The sequence below is a fragment of the Silene latifolia genome, chromosome 5 (genome assembly GCF_048544455.1).
Source record: "Silene latifolia isolate original U9 population chromosome 5, ASM4854445v1, whole genome shotgun sequence".
Taxonomy (NCBI): Eukaryota; Viridiplantae; Streptophyta; class Magnoliopsida; order Caryophyllales; family Caryophyllaceae; genus Silene; species Silene latifolia.
Genome location: NC_133530.1, coordinates 33,258,906 through 33,276,788, shown reverse-complemented (window position 1 = coordinate 33,276,788; position 17,883 = coordinate 33,258,906). Strand labels below are relative to the sequence as shown.

The 17,883-nt window shown below is 35.8% G+C and overlaps 1 protein-coding gene across 15 annotated transcripts; it reads right to left on the bottom strand.

Annotated features, from left to right (window-relative positions):
• Positions 1-6,456: 6,456 nt before the first annotated feature.
• LOC141657208 (plasma membrane ATPase 2-like) lies at positions 6,457-15,570 on the bottom strand. 15 transcript variants are annotated; one of them, XR_012548681.1, is made up of 16 exons: positions 15,465-15,570; positions 14,870-15,066; positions 14,685-14,724; positions 14,299-14,385; positions 14,121-14,180; positions 12,638-12,825; positions 12,418-12,543; positions 12,082-12,288; positions 11,499-11,599; positions 11,296-11,394; positions 10,898-10,983; positions 10,565-10,715; positions 8,062-8,238; positions 7,418-7,970; positions 7,084-7,299; positions 6,457-6,808 (listed from the first exon to the last, which is right to left on the bottom strand). XR_012548681.1 is itself a non-coding variant. In XM_074464361.1 (15 exons), the coding sequence occupies exons 9-12, from the start codon at positions 11,558-11,560 to the stop codon at positions 10,610-10,612; spliced, it is 372 nt and encodes a 123-aa protein (XP_074320462.1). In that variant the 5' UTR covers positions 11,561-11,599; positions 12,082-12,288; positions 12,418-12,543; positions 12,638-12,825; positions 14,121-14,180; positions 14,299-14,385; positions 14,685-14,724; positions 14,870-15,066; positions 15,465-15,570; the 3' UTR covers positions 6,457-6,808; positions 7,084-7,299; positions 7,418-8,238; positions 10,565-10,609. The 15 variants fall into 15 exon arrangements, 3 of the variants coding, with proteins under 3 accessions (XP_074320462.1, XP_074320464.1, XP_074320463.1); XR_012548685.1 differs by having other exon boundaries at positions 7,418-7,704; XR_012548680.1 differs by having other exon boundaries at positions 7,418-8,238; positions 11,286-11,394.
• Positions 15,571-17,883: the final 2,313 nt, after the last annotated feature.

The following is a 17,883-nucleotide window of genomic DNA, read 5'->3' as shown; positions in this document are numbered from 1 at the left end:
TTCCTTCAAAGAAACCGCTTCCTATGAAAGAACGAAACGAGTATAACAATAAATAGAGAAATGAAGATGAAGTGCGCGATGTTACACATTTATGAGAATAAACGAAAAATAGGAAAAAATAACATTCAATGTTTTAAAAATACTTGTGTAAAACATGTTCAACAAGTTGTAGCATTTATATAATGATCTCCCACTAAATTATATAAATGATTCCAAGACCCAAATATTAAACAAAAATGAGCATCGCTTGGACGAAACATCCCATAATTGTGTAAATTCGGTAAGTCACGTTGACTAATTCTACCTCTAGAACTCTTGATCGACGAATTTCCTTAAATCCATCTACTAGCCCCGGAACACAAGACCGTCTTATATCCCGTTGAGTCCAACCAATTTTGGCATGTGATAACCGTTTACCACCCTACTTACCCAAGGTAAAAAGAGAACACCCCGCTTGGGCGAGCGTGACTCTAATGAACAAGAGATTCATAGGTGTTACTAATTGGTAAGGCTAATCTCAATTTTAGGTATGTGAGAGATCTTGTCAATTTAGTCATAAATTCCTTATAAGTGAATTAATTCGGTGAATGTAAATGACGTGAACTGACAATCGCGAAAAATAAAATGCATGTGAATGGCGATTTTGGCATGCGCGAAAATAAAACAAGCAAACATGTAAGCATATGAATAAATCCTAGCATGACCTCCTAGTTAATAAAAACTAGTCTATTACATTTCGGAAACCAACTCCTTAGTCCCTTGCCTCTTCATTCCATAAGTGGCTCTTCCTTGTGGGATTTGGAACACCTTCCAAAAATAGACTCCGTCTCGTTGTAATCCGTCTTTTGAAAACGCCGGTAAAAATAACTATTACAATTAAATTACATAGCTATTCCTATTATACATTAATTAATAAAATAAATAAAACTATTAATTAATTACAAACCGACGATACGAGATCGTATTTAATTACAAACAAATCGATATTCCCATTCATTTCGGGTAATAACGATTAAAATTAACTAGGCCATACTAGGTACAACAAGATAAATACTTTAAATAAATGACAATCATTCATTCAACTTAAATAAATATGCTTAAAATGCTGTAAAATGATGCCAAAATCGCCCCATCTATCATTCGTTGGTATCCATCTCGGTTTTTGTAGATTTAATCGATTTTTAACATGTAAAAATCAATAATCAACTCTTAAATCTCATTTAAGTCCAAACTAATTGTCCAAACTGTTTTGAACCTCAAAATTAGTCCTCACTAATTTTATGATAAGTAATTAGTTTGATTTGGTGATATTTTGTTAATTTAATCGATAAAATCATAATATTAAAGTAAAAATCCAAAATAATTGAAAAATTACCCAAACAATTGAAACAAAATTTTTCTAGTATTCTGGAACACTCCCAAGAACACCTAAATGTCATAAAAATTGCCCAAAAATTCTGGATAAATTTTATGTAGAAAAAGATCGATATTTATCGGTTTTTAACCACTAAAACCAATAAACATCAAAACAAAGTGAAATAATTAATAATTTTGATAATCTTTCTTCATTTTTAATGTGTATCAAACTATTTATTAGGTTTATTAGAATAACTGAAAATAAGTCACGCATGACGACTGAAATACTATTTCTATTTATTCAAACTCGATATGATGACAATTTATTTCTCTCTTAACACCAACAAATATATCTAACCCATTTATTAGGTTTATTAGAAATTGAAAATTGAACAAAAGTTCATTAGAGGAAAACAAATTATTACAATAACAAATTGGTTACTCCTTAGTATTTCTTAACAAAGTGGTCGATATCTCCAACCTTAATTTCTCCATGCTTGATTGTAGCGACACAAAACTTCAAAAACAGTTTTTTTTTTGTACCGACCGCTCAATTTATGTACTTGAAAACGCTTTACTTTTCTTAGGTTGGGTATTAAGTTATTTAGAGATATCGGCAAATTTCCAACAATAAACATTCGACTCGGATCATATAAGGTCAGGTCAATTCGGGTTCAGGTCAAGTACGGGACCGCATTCGGGTGTCGGATCAGATTATTCGGGCGAGGTCATTTCAAGCGGCTTAATTTTGCTAGGACTAACAAAATTGACCCGAGCCAAATGATCCGACTTATATCTTACCCCCTAGGCCCATACCCAAACTGAGAACCCGAGTCTGACTAGTAACCCGAATTGTTTGAATTGAGTCGAATATTTATTGTTACAAATTGATCATTATTCCTAAATAACTTGTTAATAACATGAAAATGATCGGACCTGACCTGAATTCGCGCAACACATGAACTGACCCAACTCGAACTAATCTGAACTAAACTGACTTGTTTGACTTGTTTGCTAGGTCTACTTATGGGTAGACCGTAACCCGACAAAATTGACCTGACTCAACACCCGAACTCAAGACCCAAGTTTGCCGAACCTAGACCTGTCAAATAAAATCGAACCCGAAAAACCGATCGAAAACATTTGAATTGATAACCGATCGAACATCTGATATGAATAAATTAAATAGTACCCGAAACCCTACTCTATCCAAATCGACCCGAAACTGAATCGAACTCCATAAGAACCCAATGAAGCCCGAACCTGAATATATCTGAACCGATAAGAACAGACCCGAATGAAATATGTTTATTTTCTTATTAATACACTCAAATTTAGGTGTTTTTTCACTGATTATTTATTTATTAATAGTATTATAAACAATTACATTCAAATTGAAAAGTACAAGGACCATTTAAGCCATTTTTTTACTCTCAATTGGAGAAAAGTATGACCCGAAACTCAACTGAACAGAAATAAACCCGACCTAGATCACACCGGACTCGAAATATCACAAACCGATTAAAGTTGCTAACCGTAATTGTAACACCCCCACATACCAAGGTGCCTTACCAAAGACCACCCCAGTATATAAGGGTGCTACCATCTCGGTTGCCCGAGGTAAGTAGATCAAATAAATATCCTTTCACATATAAAAGAGCTTGAGTGTACCGTGAGAGTCCAAAGTCAAAAGATCGTGCAAGAGCTTAAAAGTCCATTTGAATTCTTCCATGTTACGCCGCCATGTAAATCTCATCTATATTTTTGCATTATCCTTATGCCCATGTTGATTCGGGATTTGAGTCATTATGCTTAATAGTTTGATTTGAGATTTTGCAATTGATGGGAATTGGTTTCTTGCTTGAGGACAAACAAGAGTTTAACTTGGGGGAGTTTGATGTGTCCATTTTATATATGATTTTACCCCATATTAGCTTGGTTTTACTTGTTATTTCACTACTATTAGTGTATTTGTGAGCTAATTTCGTGTTCTAGGTATTTTTTCCGTATTCATTTTATTTTGTAGAAAATGAAGCTTTTAGTAGCTCATTCCCGTCATTTTAGCAATCATCGAAGTTCACGGAGCTATTAGAAGCAAGACTTGACCATAAAGAGGCTTTTATGGAAGAAATGGAAAACCCAAGCAAGATGAAACTAACTAATGTTTGTGGACAAATAAAATATGAAGCCCAAAAATGAAGTAATAAAGTGAAGCCCAAAGTGAAGGAGATTAGAGCAAGCTTAGGATGCTCTTAAGATATTCACTAATCATTCAACTGGGTGATTAAAGAGGAATTAAGACACAAACATTGGATCCTCTATGCAATTAATCGAGCAATTAAGTGAATAAACCCGGATCACCTCGTCCCGGATCGGGGTGTCCTGTCCCCGATCGGGGTTGTCTGCTTCTTTAACTTTTACGTTTCCTATTTCATTTCCTATATAAAGGATGTCGCATTCCGTCATTTACAACATTTCCATTACGTTCTAGTTCACAAATCCTCTAAATTTTCAGATTAGTTTTAGTCATTAGGTTAGTTTAGATTAGTTTAGTTTCTATGTTGTTTACATTTCCTTTAAACATTTCAAGTTATAATTCAATTTCCATTACAAGTTATTTACATTTCATTCTCCTTCCTCTTCATTTACAAGTTCTTCCATTATCAAGGTAATTTCATTTCTTGCATTACTTTTATTATTCATTTGTCATTAGATAATTTACATTATGCCCGAGTAATTTCCTTAGTCTAGGGATTAAGGAAGCCATGCTAAATAACTAAACACAATTGTTAAAATGAGATGTCACGATATCAAATAATGGTTTCTATAACATGTTTGCATTGTATTGTTTAGTCTTTGGTTATTGGCCGTAATCGCAGATTAAGTTTGTTAATTCGTTCTATAAGTCAAGAGACACGGAATTGAATTAGACTAAACATGCTATATTAGAACGACCTAACCATATCGAGAGATCGTTAGGACCCGGTCTATGGTCGACGCTAATGTCGAGAGGTGGGTGTCTAAAGGCCTAAACTATTTATCATTATCAATGCATTTCTAAATTAACATGACTAATTAGTAATTTTCATGTGTGACCCGACTTCCCTAGACGTTTTCTTTATTATTATTTTCATTTTATTTAAATAACCAACCAACCAACAACCAACTACAATCGATAAACCGACCTCGATAGAATTCAATCCATAACAACTTGTTTACCAAACTCCCGTCTCCTTGTGGTTCGACCCCTATTACTACATTTATTTGTGTTTAGGGAATTTATTATCTTTGATTAGGTGTGCGACAAAGCCTATCTGGTAGAGGGGTGGATGGCACGAGAGGAGTTTGGTAGCAAACAAGATAGATGAGCTTGAAATTTGTATCGAAGATGACGAGTTAAAAGATGATTCAAGTTTATTACTATTTCTTATTAACGAATTTGCATCGAGGTTTGTGAAGTTCATATTTGATCCCGGAGGATTTAAGCGTCATAAATTGAGGACAATTCCTTTCCAAAGGAGGGGGGGGGGGGGGATGATGCAAAATATGATGCACCTCAGCAACGAAATGAACAAAACGAACAGAGTCCACGACTGTTCAATCAGAAGCCAGACTCAGCTACGGGTTCATCAATGGTTTCATTCTATTACTTGGACGCCAAGTTTAGTACTTTGCTTGGACACCAAGGAAAGTTCGTGGAGCTGGAAAAGGAAGTCCGTAGAGTTATAGAAAGTGCATAGACAAGCACAATATTGGTTGTCATATCTTTCCTAAATTAAATTTTTCCTAATTAGTAGCTTATTCGGTTTTAGAAAAGTTTCATAGTTTCCTAAATCTGATCTAGTTTAATTATTATGTTCTTATTTCTTTTAGTTAATTATTCATAAGATTATAAGGAGTGCATAATAAGGCAATAGAGTTGTCATAGAGTGCTTCACACGTATAGGTTAAGGAAAGTCGGTCTAAGGAAGCTTGTTTCCTTATTCCTTTTATTAGTCATTTATTAGCTCCTATATAAGGAGGTTTTGTATTGTTATTTAATATATCGATTGAGTGATTAAGAAATAAAGTAGAAGTTTTTCCGTTTATATGTTTTGTAAACCCTAGGTTCGACGCGTTTCGTTCCAAACCTTGTTCTTGTTTGACGCGTTTCAAATATTAACACGAGTTATAATCAATAGGTCTTGATTATAATTCACCATTGGTTGAGTTATAGGTCTAGCTCAAACAAATATCCTTTAATTATTTTATTTTGTTTCGTTTAAAATACAAAAACACATAAAAATTACAGGTTCGAATTTATAATCAGGCAGTCATTAAAACCGTTGAACTTGTTCCAGAATCAATAAATTCGACAATCAGACAGTTCCAGCAAGTGTCCAGTTTAGTTAATTACGCTGCAAACTCACAAATCTTATTCTTTCAAGTAATTTTTGTATCAATTAACCATTTCCGTAAGGTAACTTCTGAGTATCATCCTATATGCTAAATAAACATTATATTGTTGATCATTACATTCACGAATAAAAAGAAAATTAATTAACTAATCATAATTCATAACACCAATATCTATGTACTTTTCCAAGTGTAAATGGTCAATTTGGGTTAGCTAAAATAAAATGATATAGTTGATCATTTGATCATTTGATGATCTAGTGTAAATGGTTAATTTGTAGATTCAAGCTGCAGAGCAATTCATTTGGTATTAGACATTATTAATTGATAGAGTTGATTATTTGATGGTCTAGATTGACACATGACAAGAATTCTATTTTTATACTACTAGTCGTTGCGCCGCGCCCTCCCGGGCGCGGAGCCCCAATTTGATTAACCGCTGACATACTAAATGGGATTTCTGTATAGTTAATGTGCGTCTGGCCTTAGAATAGCATGGTAATTACTTTACGAAGTTGGTCCCTACCATTTAGGGGACACATCAACAGCCTTATGCTACTATCTTGGGCAGTCAAAATCCTATAGTATAGCCCTGCGGCCAGATGCCAGAACATATAAGTTAACAACTGGGTTAGTAATCGGGGAGTAGTGGGCTGCACCGGAAAGACAAAATAAAGGTAAGAATAGGATTCAGATGGGACAAAGTGAAGAATACATGAAAGGAGTAAAACATAGTTTTGCAGAAAAGTTAGATACTTCTACACAAAAGGTAGGGCTTGTCTAGTAGTCATATGTTACTAAATCATTCGCTACATTCCGAATGTATCCGGTTTTTTTCTGCCATCCTGAATTTATACTTGAGAGTGTGCATCGGGTACAAAATTGTACCAAAATTTGTCAAAGTAGCCCTGTAATTTTTGGTGTTTAGATTAGAGAGACTTTTTGGAGCACCCGCTCCATCTCGAGTTCTGGAGAGAGCTGTTGTTGGCACTACCTGAACGTACAGCTTAGTTATCCTTAATTTGTTTTCAATATAGTCGAGGTAGGCCTCTCTTTCCTGCATATAAGGCAAATGTATTTATGGTTAGTCTCAGCTTAAATGCAGGATTTTTCGTTAGGCTTCGTCATTAGGCAGGCATAGATCAGAGTAGCCCAGGTTATTTGCGAGATGCATGACCACTTCATCTAATGTAAACAGAATATTTGGGCACTGCAACTGTATCGGAAGGTTAAGTATAATCTTGAAAATGCATACAGTACATTGTCCAATTTCCATAGGCATATTGGATAGCGAAAGTTCTAGTGTTTTGCAAAAATGACTATGGAGAATACCTGTGCAGTCAGGGAGTACAAGAAGGCAGCTTTCACTTCCAGAAGGCTTTCTACATTTTCAGTGTATGCAGTGAGAGTATACTCCCCAGTCTCGTATGCTACCTCAAATGTTGCCGCCATTCTGTATACACAAAACATACCGATAGGCAACAGATAGGTGCAGGTGTGTCAACGTCCATCTTTCTAAAGCCATACCACGAATGCTGCAACTCCTTCCTATGCGATAATAACCGCGCAACACTAAATGAGTAAACCAGGTGTAATGAATAGCAAGCTAAGAGCAAAAAAGTTCAAGGCAAGCATCGAAGGCATTGAAGGTTGAGGTCAAACTAACCATACATGAGTAAGCATGACATATGCCATTCGATGGCGGCTCTTGCAGCAGCTGCGTATCGCGACACGACGTTCTTAATCTGGTACTTCTGAGTACAGCAGAAACATGCCGAATTGTTAGTGTTAACAAATCTTCTAATTTTTGGGCGTGTGGTTAACCACATGTTAAATAAAGAGTAGCTAAGTCAGTTCAAAAGCAGTACATATGAGCTGGACTTTCCGGCTTCGAATTCGACAAATCTGTCCCCTACAACACTAACGTCCGACAGCTCGAACAACAGCTGGGGCCTGCGTAGTTAAACCAGCGCAAAAGTTTATTAGAAGTAAGTGAACTAAAATTCAGGGGAGCACAAAGCACACTTTTTTCCAAACAAATGCCTTTTTAGAGTTTAAAGAGGGAACAATGAAATGTACAGATGATGGCGAAGAGAAAGGCATAACATAATAACCAGAAGAAAAAGGTGGAAACTGAATAATTGCTTGCCTTGCTAGTTGTAAACTTGAACCTTATCAACAAGATGGGCTTACTTAAGGTGCATAGGCATCAACAAACACTATATACATGTATCAATGATAAATCTAAACAATAAGGTAAATAAATTGATGGCAAGGAAGGCTTAAATTTTGCAGGTGAAGGTAACATACCCAGACCAGACACATGGTTGAAAATACAGCACAACTTTATCCCTTGTAGTTAAATTAGTCATGACCACCTCGCCAGGTGAATGAACTCAAGTTTGTCCAAATATCAAGTTGTTCAGTTTAGCACGAGGTGGAACCAACTCCAACACAACGCCATCTTTTTTCAGCGTCACACGTGTCCTGCATCCGCCATTTACCAAAGGAAACATGTCATAAGTTCGCTACAATCCAATCATTTAAAATTAGTTGCTACTTAAATCTTAGGCAGTTAAACTTCCACCTACACAATGCATATCAGCGCATGAAGATCGCTTAACGTGAAAATATAATAGGCAATCATAAGCAATGCAGTGGAATTGGGCATTATAGAAATTATACACAATGGTGGGAAGCTCAAAATTAACCAACTCACAAGCTGAAACCTGATAGTTATCAAGCAGGAGTTCACACGTAATTCTCCAATAGCTTCAGCCATCAAATGCACAATGCTACATGTTTCACCAATCCAAGTGCAGGCCATACTAACCACAACTCGATACAAGAAGAATATAGAAAAGGATTTTGATCAGCCTTACACGTGAGACTGTCTTATACTACACTTGTTGAATATAAATAGTCAGACACAACTACTTCAACAAGAAAGGTTCATGCTTTTCACTTGAAATGAATTGTTAGATGTAAAATTATCGGAGCAACAACCAATGTGAAGTATTGACATAACATAGATCCAAACAGAGGAACATAAGCAAACTGTACGGTAATAAGAAAGGGCTTAATCTCAACCAATAAACTTCAAATTTAATAAAATTTAGCTTAATCTCACAAAAACCTATTCAAGTTCATTCACTAAACCACAACTAAACCAGTTGAAAACTAATATCAGTTGTCAACGGTTTAAAAAAATCCTTCCTCACAATCATAAATTATCACCAATTTACCTCATCTCAACCCAAAATCTTCAATTCCAACCAAATTTGATCAAATAAACTAAAGCTCGCCAAAATCCATTTAAGTTCATTCATCAAACTACGACTAAACCAGTTCAAAACTAATGTCACATGATCATAAAGAGCCAAACTTGAGCGAATGCCAATGAGCTAACAATAAAGAACCAAAATTTAGAACAACACGATATAGTCCTTTGCTAAACATGTTAGCGATCCACCAAAATCCAGAACATCCCCAGCCAAACTTGAAGAAATGAAAATTAACTGACCATAAAAACCAAAATTTAGAACATCACGAGATAGTCCTTTGCTAAACATGTTAGCGATCCACCAAAATCCAAAACATCCCCACACTTAAACAATCCAGCAGCAATAGTTTCAAATAACCCCAAAACAAAATAAAAAACACAATTTACATATTTGAAAACCAATACGCATTATTTTTAAAAACAGCCTGATCACAAGGTGAATCAAAGGACGAGCATGGTTCCGAAGTGAAGGGTACAAATACAATCGTAACTGAAACTGAATGAACAAACAGAATTAAACCCTATACAACAAAGTTAACAAACACATATTTGTCCTCCGAGCAGAAGAAAGCGGAAGTTTAAACAAAATTCACTGGGAAAGCCCAAAAATTTCACAAAACCCGGATCATCAGAGTGATAAAATCAAACACACCTGTGGCAACAACTATATCAAAAGAAACACAGCATACAACACAAGCAGGTGCAATATAATTCGAGCTTATCCTAACTTCTGGGAAACACATTTAAAGGAAGAGCTCTCAATCAAATTGGGAGTATGTGGACTAAAGATAATTATGCCAATACCAATTGTGAGGTCGCAGAGGCTCCGTTGTTGTCTAAAAACGATAGCTACATCCATCTCACAATATAACTTCAAACCACTCGCAGCTGATGAATAAATTGGAAAAATCATAATAAACACAGATCAAATAAAACTATCTATTCATCAACAAAGAACAGTAAGGAAAAATTGAGGAATGTAGGGACTGCATGCTGATGGATGTGTGGCCCACTAAAAGGAGAACAATAGAAGCAGATCGGCAACAAAATTCAACAACTACATCACATATGAAACCTTGATGGTTAATTGTATAAAGCACGTTTCTAATACAGTTGGTGTTTACCCTAAAAAAAAGAAAAACTGATCTTTAATGTGATATCAATGATCACTCTGCCATTTGTTTGGCCGTGAAAACATTTCAGCAAGTACTTAAAGCAAAATCAAAACAGTATCAGAGATCATCAAAACAAGACGTTTACAAGTCATACCATTGAAGCTTAATATATAAAGTAATAAAACCAAAACCCTAGGATTCAACATGGCACTATTGATAGGTGCCCCGGCTCATGTTAGACTGTTAATCTAAGAATGCATAGGTGCCCCACCATAAACACAACACGCTGAAGGTCCAATAGCACCACAAACTCGAAAGTCCGCAAACACTTATTTAGATAGACAAGAAAGTAATTGATATAAAAATTAGAAATTTGAGTTCTGCCTAGAGAAAGAGGAGGTCGGGAGTGACATACCTAAAACTAACACCACAAATCCATCCACGGCCAACATCAACTCCGTCATATTAGCCCTGAGGCAGACCGCACCTCCGTAGTTGCACTCACAGAATATCGGTTGGCATAATTAACTCCGTGATGTTCTTCATAAGCAGCACAATCATTTGCACTGTAAAACAAAGAACAAAAGGGCATTTAATGACCACAAAATACACACATCCTGCCAAACACACAGAGACTTGAATTACTAAATAGAATCCGAAAAATTCATTAAAGTGATACAGTTTTGCAAAGTGATAGGATTTTAGAATGACAAATATGATTTTAAAATAACCAGGAAGAAGTTTTCACCTCCAAATTGTACCTAGCAACCCAGACTTGGTCATCAGGTGATCCCAGGGGTAAGTCCAATTGGAATTTGCACTAACCAACATAATCTGTACGCATTAAAGAATAAAAAAGGGTAAGATAGATATAAGATGCGCCTAAAATCAAGCTCTAATGTTTCGTGTTTCGTGCTAGAAGGAATGTTATGTGAACAATCAACGTAAAGCGGTGTCTTAGAGACCGAGATTGCCAAAATGACAATTTTAACTCTCATATTAAAAAAAATGTTAACTATTCTATATTGTGAGAATTTATCGGTCACGGTCAACATCTTCCGACCCCCGAAGGTCAAAAGGTGTCAATATATTTGATGAAGGGAGAATTAGATTGACAAATAGCTGTTCCAGAGCACCTTTGCGTACCCGATGCACTTTATCATTGCTGTCAAATTCAGCTAACGTTGGCCTTCTGCTAGTTGGATTAAATGGCAAAAAGTGTATCTCCTGAACTCCAGCATGTGCCTACAAAATGTGCAGACAAATTACTCAAGCCACAAGTAATAAGAAAAAGTAAACTATTTTAAAAATAAACCACCAAACAACAAACCGTCTTTGGGGCAACTAACATGTTAACTATGCCTGCATTCATTGCACCCTGGTTTTCTGCTCGGGATGCTCGAGTCACCATGAAAACATCAGTATTGGCATCGACAGCTTTTGCAAAGACCTGCAAGTTAGTTTGTTTACAGTTTAATAGCATGAATCATAATAGCTCTCCAAGTGAGATAGCTAGAGGTCAAACAACTAACTTCAATCAGACTCTTAGCAACCGTGAGCTGTTGCAATTTTCAAGTTACAGTTTTGACACTACACAGCACATCCATACCAGCTATCTCCAATATAGCAGGCACTCTTTTGGTGATAGCTCCCTAAAGACAGTTATAAATGGTTTTAGACCTCACCATCAAAGACCCTACACACAAAACTCATGTAAAACGGTCTTACCAATATAAGGAACCCCAAAAAGATTCAGGTTGGTCTAACATATTTTCCGCCGACCATTTGATTGTATACGTTTTCAAAATACGAGGGGAATTTGGAAAACTTTATATATTTAAATGGGGGCAAGGGAGGTATGACTCAGTATGAGGACGTATATAAGACTCAACGAACATCTTAATACCATTGGGGTTAAGAGAAAAAAAAAACCTGTTGAGCGAGTCAATGGGAACCAATAGCCATGGTAACTAAGAGGGCAGTGGACATGGCAATAGGCATTCCACCAATGAGGAGGACAAGCAAATTGTAAATTTCGGGACGTTTTCCACGACATTGTATAGTGTACATGACAATGATTCCCACCAACATCCCAACAGCCATAGAACATATACAAAAGTTCCCATCAGTAGTTAAGACCTACATAGAAACAAAACATCTCAGAATGAATTAGATGGGAATCCAGAGAACCACACATTTTATGAGCGTAAATTTGACCTTTTGGAATTGAAAATTTGGTTGCTTAAGTCAACAAGGTGAAAAGCCTACCCAAAAAATGTGTGGACTCCAGTTGCAATGACGATAGCTTCAATTTCTCTTGCTTGCAAATAGAGCTCGAGTAAACACCATCGCTAGGGCCTTTTGTGACTGGGAGGTCTCTCCGGTCAATGCAGACTGCAAACGTCACAGTTTCAGTAAACTAAAGACGTCTTTAGAATGTCATGACATGAGTGTTTGATACCTCTTTTAATAGTAGGAAGTAACCTACCTGGTCAATATTCAAAGGTGCTCCCCCCAAAAGATGAGCTCCTGCTCAACACTACTCCAGTACTTCAATAGCGGGGTAAGGGGTTGAAGGTCGGCATCCTCCTTCCCGATGTTTGTACACCACAAAGAGTTTGCTTCTAACAGATTCCACGCCAAAAGGCCGCAGAAATGCATTGAACAATGGTCTATCTATGTTAAACACAAGGAATCCAAAATGAGATAATAAATAGGAACGAAAGAAAAAAAATAGAACAAACAAAGAAAATCCACTAAACAGGTAGGACCTTAAGCACCAGGGAAGGCGCTCGAAAGCAATAATAACAAAAAACATTTGCATCTCTAGAAATTAGTAGCTAAAATCAAGGCACCAGCAGCGTGTAAAAAACGTGAACATACACAATGGGATAGCGAAGCTCACACAGCACCATCAACAACAAATATAAAACAAAGAAAGCATTATAATGCAATTGCATCAACACGGCAAGTCCTCTTGCATGATCACCTGATTTTAATTTTAACTCATAAACCAAGACTATAATTAAACACTGGCCCAAACTCCAGCTTTAGGAGTGTGCACCAGAATTTCTGGACGTACGTTGTTTTCTAAATAAATTCAGAGATGAACAAAAAAAAGGTACGGGAAAAATTAGGCAGAAACGGCCTCAAACCCCCAAAAATTGCGAAAATCAAGATAGATGGGATCTTGAGCCGTCCAAATGATGATCCCAATTAGGGGTACACATTGAGGCAGAGACAATGACTAATTGAGTTCACCATAGGGCTTCATAGGTAATGTGAGCCAGGTGAAATAAGTAAGCGAGGAGAAATGAAATGAAACGAGCAAAGGGTGAATAATTAAGAGAGAGCTAATGAGGCATGTGACTATGTGAGTGAATAGACGGTCACCAAATGCTGACTAACAATGCAGTTTTAAATGGCTAATTGTTAACACAACTGTGACACCGGTATAGCCAGCAAAAACTATAGGAGCTGCTGTAAATAAATGCACATTACCAGCCAAATAAAAGGCAATAGGCCCCGAATGGCAACTCCACATACTAACAATAAGAAAAAAAAAAACTCAAATTTAAATCTGAAACAAAAGATCAAGTCAGTTTACGAGCATCGAACAAATTAGGAAGACCATCGAACAACAGCTTAAGACAGTGACCGGGGCGTTACAAGAATCTAAGCATAACCAGGAGCTACTAAATCTAACGCACCGTCCCAAATCTATGTCCTTTCGGTGATACCTTTAATCCCAAAATTAAATAAAAAAACGGCCACATTTCTCAAAGCCTGAAACCATTAAGACACACTCAGATTTAAATGCAAAAATTGCAAATCAAAATAAGGTCTTTAATACAAACACTTTCACCAACACCGCGGAGGGATTGATGGCTACACGGAACAATTTATAATTGAATATACCAACGCAGAACGCAACAGCGGAGCTAAAGGGCGTAACTAAGTAACAAGCTTACCAATGTCCGGACACCTTTAAAGCAAGCAAGCATCCGAAATGCCAAACTCGTAACGAGAATCTGCAAACATCAGCAAGAGTAACCATAACATTAATTTAAACCACAATGAACATCAAAACAACGAAATATTCAGAACTGTCAAAATGACAACATCCACATAAACCAAAGCAATACTTGCCTGCTAAATCGGTAACCCTTGCGGAAAACTCAACGAATCTCTAGTTCCAACCTCGTGCCCAAAATTCCAGCCCCACAAAGAATCCATCTAAAAAATCGACAATAAAAACAACAGACATTAAGAAAAGGAATTTGTTGATGAAAAGCAACTTCTAAAGACCAAAAGATGATACCCCCTCAACCAAATAAACCACAATACCCTACCACAATCTAAGCTACAATTTCGCAACACTATGCAAAAAAAAAAAAAAAAAAAAAATCACACGGACGACATTCAGACACCAATTTACATTCCCATATAAAGTCAAACTTAAATAGACACATTTCAAATCCAATAACCCTATCAATTGCTAAAGTCAGCTCAACATTGTACGCCTAGAAAATTACCTGAGCTAAACCAAGCTAGAGCGGAACGCAAAATCCCAATCTGCGAAAACCAGTGTCAAAGTTAGATCAATCAAGTGTCAAGTAACACCACAAAATAATACCCCTAAAACCAAATAAAACACAATACCGCACACAATCCAGAAATAAGTTAAAAAGGAAAGGGCAGCTAATATGCAGTTGCTTACATAAGCAACAATAGGAGGCAATAAAGACTTATAAGACGCAGCCAACAAGCAAGATAACCCTAGTCAAATGAATTGTCATATGGATGAAGGCTCCAAAGTCCATTGTGCAGCCTCAACAAAAGTACTTGTTGCACGTAAAGAGCGCGCATAGCAGTGCAGCATACGACATATGCTCCCCACTGGAGCAGATATCGCACCTGCGACAAGAAACTTTTTTCAGTAATATAAATAGTATCAATCACTCATAGCAGCTGAAGCAACAACAATAACAATAATAATAATAATAATAATAATAATAATAATAATAATAATAATAATAATAATAATAATAATAATAATAATAATAATAATAATAATAATAATAACTATTTACATCGCCGGTAATAATAAGCCAGAGACAAGGCATAATCAAAATCGCCAAAACGTAACAAACACGATTAGATAACCAATCTCACACAGCACCAACAACAACCAATATCAAAAAATGAATCATTATGAAAATAGTTATTATTATTATTGTTGTTGGCGGATTTGATAGGGTTGGCGGAAGAAATAGATCTTAAATGAACTAAAAAAAGGAATTCAGAGAAAATACCTTTGAGAGGATTTGATAGGGTTGGCGGAAGGAGTTGTATTGAGGAGCGAGAAGAGAAAGCTCGATCAGAATGAATGGGTAAGAACGACAGAAAGAAAAGATAAGAGTGTGGATGTGGGTGAAGTAGAAAAGGAGGGCTGAGATCTAAAGGAGGGGGGAATCCAACGGTAGAAGGTTACTTGCTTGCATACTATTCATTGCTACAGTTGAAGCAAGTTTACTCTTTTTAAAGGTATAAATAGTATCAATCACTCATAGCAGCTGAAGCAACAACAATAACAACAACAATAATAATAATAATAATAATAATAATAATAATAATAATAATAATAACTATTTACATCGCCGGTAATAATAAGCCAGAGACAAGGCATAATCAAAATCGCCAAAACGTAACAAACACGATTAGATAACCAATCTCACACAGCACCAACAACAACCAATATCAAAAAATGAATCATTATGAAAATAGTTATTATTATTATTGTTGTTGGCGGATTTGATAGGGTTGGCGGAAGAAATAGATCTTAAATGAACTAAAAAAAGGAATTCAGAGAAAATACCTTTGAGAGGATTTGATAGGGTTGGCGGAAGGAGTTGTATTGAGGAGCGAGAAGAGAAAGCTCGATCAGAATGAATGGGTAAGAACGACAGAAAGAAAAGATAAGAGTGTGGCTGTGGGTGAAGTAGAAAAGGAGGGCTGAGATCTAAAGGAGGGGGGAATCCAACGGTAGAAGGTTACTTGCTTGCATACTATTCATTGCTACAGTTGAAGCAAGTTTACTCTTTTTAAAGGGTAAGGACTAGTAGAGATTAAAGATGTAAAGGAAGAGAGCACAATAGATGTGATCATGTGAGGCCGTGGACGACCGTCATTTTGAGAAAATTCAATGGTCTATGATTAATTAGATAAATAGTCATAAAAAATGGTTAATTTGAAAATTAATTTTACCACCATGGTTATGTTTGTTAGAATACCGAATAATATTTGTGTTGCATATGTGTTTTGGGTTCAAATATAATTAAGTTTATTAAATGTAACAGGATTTTGATATGATAGACGACACCGTGATGGATCTTTCAATTAATGGCATTGAAATCTAAGATAGTACTCACTCCATTTCTTTATATATGACGTTTTGTATTTACGAGGTAAACTTTTGACTTTAATATTTACAAAAATATATTTGTTCAAAAAATATAAAAATGGTACCATTAAATTTCTTAAGAAAAACTCTTTCATATGAGTATACATTTCATAATAATTAGTCTTATATTGTAAAAGATATTGAAGAGAGAAGAAAGTGTCTTAAAATATGAGAAAGTCATATATAAAAAATAGAGAGAGCATAAAGGTTACTGTTCGCGAAGAGGTGTGAACGGTTTGACTGTATACATGTCAAATGAAAGGAGAAAGTACATATGATTATTGTTGCATCTCAAAAGTCACACATAAAAAGTGAAAGAGACAGCTAAGATTAATTGTATCGGAGGTTAGATTTGGGACAAATTTCATTATCATACTCGTATTATTGATAACGTACCGCATATGTCCAAATTCTTGTTGCCGTGAATATGACGGAAATTGGTGTCCATAAAAAATGGTTTTCTTTAAATTAGGTCACTTATTTAAAGAAAAAAAAATCGGAAATCATCTACCTCTAAATTGAAGATCATAAATTTTTGTGATATGTAAGTCTTGTATAAAATGGAGTGTTTGTTTAAATTTTAAAATGAGATAAATACTAACATATACTTCCTAGTGATAATAAATACAAAAATTTTGGTATTTTTTTACACAATTTGCATGTAATTTGATTGTATTTGACCAAGCTCAAATAAGATTTGTGAGGGCAAATTAGTTGTCCGAAGGTATGGTAATGTTGTATTTGGAGCTGGCAAATTAATAATGACATAATAATACGAAGACACGACATGAACCCGATACAAAATTAACAAGTTGGGTTGAGATTTAATGGCTCATTTATGTAAGTGAGTCGACACGAACACTACACGACATTTAATTGGGCTGAGTTTGGCTTGAGATCTCTAAACACGAACTCGACACGAATGTCCTGTTTACTAAATTAATCTTAATTTTTCTTAAACCTCCGTCATATAAATATACTTAAATCTTCCAAATATGGATATGATACGAAAACACGTCACGAAATTAACGAATTAGGGTTGAGACTTGATCGATGATCCATTTATGTAAGTGGGTCGACACGAACACGACACGAGATTTAATTGGGTCGGATTTGAGTTAGAGGGTTTGTGACCCGTTTACTTGTGACATGAACACAAATCCGACACTACCCGATTTGTTTGTAAGGTCTAGTTCTACATGAGTAGAAATTGATGATTTGGCCGAATTGGGTTTTGTTGCTAAAAACGTAAGCGTGTAAACATTTAACGG